Source organism: Nothoprocta perdicaria, unplaced genomic scaffold, assembly GCF_003342845.1.
Source record: "Nothoprocta perdicaria isolate Ctin4 unplaced genomic scaffold, notPer1 scaffold_545, whole genome shotgun sequence".
Taxonomy (NCBI): domain Eukaryota; kingdom Metazoa; phylum Chordata; class Aves; order Tinamiformes; family Tinamidae; genus Nothoprocta; species Nothoprocta perdicaria.
Genome location: NW_020455805.1, coordinates 52,281 through 56,340, shown reverse-complemented (window position 1 = coordinate 56,340; position 4,060 = coordinate 52,281). Strand labels below are relative to the sequence as shown.

The 4,060-nt window shown below is 65.0% G+C and overlaps 1 protein-coding gene across 1 annotated transcript in view; it reads right to left on the bottom strand.

The window, feature by feature from the left end:
* The window catches only part of RASAL3 (RAS protein activator like 3), a 15,338-nt gene that overhangs the window by 8,776 nt on the left and 2,502 nt on the right, over positions 1–4,060 (bottom strand). The window contains exons 4-7 of the mRNA XM_026048516.1: positions 2,426–2,505; positions 2,267–2,346; positions 1,328–1,460; positions 399–497 (exon numbers count right to left, since the gene is read on the bottom strand). Of these exons, the coding sequence (XP_025904301.1) occupies positions 399–497; positions 1,328–1,460; positions 2,267–2,346; positions 2,426–2,505 (392 nt within the window). The remainder of the gene's footprint in view (positions 1–398; positions 498–1,327; positions 1,461–2,266; positions 2,347–2,425; positions 2,506–4,060) is intronic.

Genomic DNA, 4,060 nt, shown 5'->3' with positions numbered 1-4,060 from the left:
GAGGTGGAGGCATCTGGATGGAGTTGGAGGACTAGGGCGGGTACGTGGGATGGGAAGGAGGTGGAGGCATCTGGGTGGAGGACTAGGAGGGTACGTGGGATGGGAAAGGATGGAGGCATCTGGGTGGGGATGGTGGGACAGGAGGAGACGTTGAGGGCAGGGAGGAGATGGAGGCATCTGGATGGGGTTGGAGGACCAGGAGGGTATGTGGGATGGGAAAGGATGGAGGCATCTGGATGGGGGTGGAGGACTAGAAGGGTATGTGGGATGGGAAGGTCGTGGAGACATCTGGATGCAGTTGGAGGACTAGGGGGTACGTGGGATGGGAAAGGATGGAGGCATCTGGGTGAGGTTGGTGGGACAGGAGGGGACCTGGGGACCCAGGGGACCCGTCCCACCTTGTTGGGCTGCACGGTGCGGCGCAGGTTCTCGATCCAGCGGTCCCGCTCGGCCAGGGAGGCGCAGCCGAAGGAGCGGCTGCCCTCGCCCGTGATGACCTGCGGGCCACCACGGGGTGGGAGGGTGCGGGGGGCACCTAAGGGTGCCCGGGGAGGGACCCTGGGGTGGGGGCTGGGGCGCTGGGTGCTGCGCGGGGTGACATTGGGTGGTGCACGGGGTGACACTGGGTGCTCCGGGAGCTGTATGGGGTGAGACTGGGTGCTCCGGGTGCTGCATGGGGTGACACTGGGTGACACTGGGTGCTGCATGGGGTGACACTGAGAGCTCCAGCACTGCATGGGGTGACACTGGGAGCCCCAGGCACTGTTCAGGGTGACACTGGGTGCCCCAGGAACTGCATGGGGTGACACTGGGAGCCCCAGGCGCCACTCAGGGTGGCACTGGGTGCCCCAGGCACCGCTCAGGGTGGCACTGGGTGCACAGGGTGCTGCATGGGGTGACACTGGGAGCCCCAGGAGCTTCATGGGGTGACACTGGGTGCCCGGGACACCACTCAGGGTGGCACTGGGTGCACAGGGTGCTGCATGGGGTGACACTGGGTGACACTGGGTGCTGCATGGGGTGACACTGGGAGCCCCAGGCGCCGCTCAGGGTGACACTGGGTGCCCTAGGCACCGCTCAGGGTGGCACTGGGTGCACAAGGTGGTGCATGGGGTGACACTGGGAGCCCCAGGCGCCGCTCAGGCTGGCACTGGGTGCCCCAGGCGCCGCTCAGGCTGGCACTGGGTGCACAGGGTGCTGCATGGGGTGACAGTGGGAGCCCCAGGCGCCGCTCAGGGTGACACTGGGAGCCCCAGGCGCCGCTCAGGGTGACACTGGGTGCCCCAGGCGCCGCTCAGGCTGGCACTGGGTGCCCGGGGCGCCCCACCTGGAAGCAGAACCTCTCGCCCACGAGGCTGCCGTGCACGGGGCGCACGATGACGTTGTCCCCGCTCAGGTCCAGCTCGGTGACGCTCGGCGGGGGCAGCAGCGACTCGCGGGAGCCCGACCGGCTGGGCGCCCTGCGGGACCCCGCTCCGTCACCCATCGTGTCCCCGTCCCCCTGGGACACCCAATGTGTCCCCGTCCCCACAGCACCCAATGTGCCCCTGTCCCTGTGACACCCAATGCATCCCCATCCCCGCAGCACCCAATGTGTCCCCGTCCCCACAGCACCCAATGTGTCCCTGTCCCTGTGACACCCAATGTGTCCCCATCCCCGCAGCACCCAATGTGTCCCCATCCCCGTGACACCCAATGTGTCCCTGTCCCCGCGGCACCCAATGTGCCCCTGTCCCTGTGACACCCAATGTGCCCCTGTCCCCCTGTGACACCCAATGTGCCCCTGTCCCTGTGACACCCAACGTGTCCCCATCCCCACAGCACGCAATGTGTCCCTGTCCCCACAGCACCCAATGTGTCCCTGTCCCCATGACACCCAACGTGTCCCTGTCCCCCTGTGACACCCAATGTGCCCCTGTCGAGTCATGACACCCAATGTGTCCCTGTCCCCAAGGCACCCAACGTGTCCCTGTCCCTGTGACACCCAATGTGTCCCCATCCCCACAGCACCCAACATGTCCCTGTCCCCATGACACCCAACGTGTCCCTGTCCCCAAGGCACCCAACGTGTCCCTGTCCCCCCACAGCACCCAGTGTCCCTGTCTCCCTGTGACACCCAGCGTGTCCCTGTCCCCACGACACCCAACATGTCCCTGGCCCCCCATGACACCCAACGTGTCCCTGTCCCCAAGGCACCCAACATGTCCCTGTCCCCCTGTGTCACCCATCGTGTCCCTGTCCCCGTGACACCCAATTGTCCCCCTACCTCTCGCCATCGGCACCGGGCGGCTCCGCTCGGGCTCCTCCGCGGACTTTTCGTTCCCGCAGGCGCTTCCAGAGCAGCCCCTGGGGACGGGACCGATGCTCTTTGGGTGCTCTTTGGGTGCTCTTGGGTGCTGAGCACCTTGGGGTGGGTGCCGCTCACCTTGACGGTGCCCAGCTGGGTGGCTTCGCTCTCGGCGCCCTTGGATGTGGTCCGGCCGCTGCGCTCGTCCGTGGGAAGATCTACAGGGACGGGTGCTGGGTCAGAGATGGGGCACCCAATGGGTGCAAAGGTGGGGGAAGCCCTCCTGGCTCCCCAAGGAAGGATCCCGGGTCCCTGGGTCCTCTGGGACCTGGGGAAGGGACCTGTTGCTTCAACGCGGCTTCAGGTGGTGGTTGCACAGCTCCAACCTGCACCCAGGTGGATCCATCCTGCACCCATCCAGCTCCGTCCTGCACCCATCCAACTCCATCCTGCACCCATCCAGCTCCATCCAACTCCATCCTGCACCCATCCAGCTCCTGCATCCATCCAGCTCCATCCTGCATCCATCTAACTCCATCCAATTCCATCCTATTCCATCCAATTCCATCCAGCTCCATCCTGCACCCATCCAATTCCATCCTGCACCCATTCAAATCCACCTGGGCTCATCCAGCTCCATCCTGCACCCATCCAGCTCCATCCCGCACCCATCCAGTTCCATCCTGGCCCATCCAGCTCCGTCCTGCACCCATCCAACTCCATCCTGCACCCATCCAGCTCCATCCTGGCCCATCCAGCTCCATCGTGCACCCATCCAGCTCCATCCCGCACCCATCCAGYTCCATCCTGCAYCCATCTAACTCCGTCCTGCATCCACCCATCCATCCAACTCCATCCTGCACCCATCCAACTCCATCCTGCATCCAAGTAGCTCCATCTAGCCCCCATTCATCCCCATCCTGCACCCAGGCACTTCCAACCTACACCCATCTAAMTCCATCCCGCACCCATCCAGTTCCATCCTACACCCATCTGACTCCATCCTGCATCCATCCATCCATCCAACTCCATCCTAGAACCATCCAGCTCCATCCTGCACCCATCCAACTCCATCCTACACCCATCCAGTTCCAACCAGCACCCATCCAGCTCCATCCAGGCCCGTTCATCCCCATCCTGCACCCAGGCACTTCCACCCTACGCCCATCCAGCTCCATCCCACATCTTGGTGCCGAGGAGCGACCCGGTGACCATCGCTCCCTTCCAGGAGGTCCCTCCGCGGCCGGGCGCGCGGCGCAGAGCAGCCAGCGCGGGGGCCCCATGGCCGGTGGCGCGTGGTGGCCCCGGGGAGGAAGCCAAGGGAGCGTTATCGCCGCAATCAGCACACGCAGCAGTGGGCAGGAAGCGGTGACGCGGTGGCCCCGGCGCTTCCTCCGCGCAGCCGGCGTGGGCACGGGCGGGATGTGGGGCAGGGTAGGGGGCAGAGCAGCCTGCGTGGGGTGGGGCGTGGTGGAGGGTGTGGGAGGTGGCATGGAGCATGGCGTGGTGCACAGCGTGGGACGTGGTGTGGTGGAGAATATGGGACATGGCGTGGTGGAGAACATGGGACGTGGTGTGGTGGAGAACATGGGACGTGGTGTGGTGGAGAACATGGGACATGATGTGGTGGAGAACATGGGACGTGGTGTGGTGGAGAGCGTGGGACGTGGCATGGTGGAGAACGTGGGACATGACGTGGTGGAGCATATGGGGCATGATGTGGTGGAGCACACGGGACATGGCATGGTGGAGAGCATGGTGGAGAGCATGGGA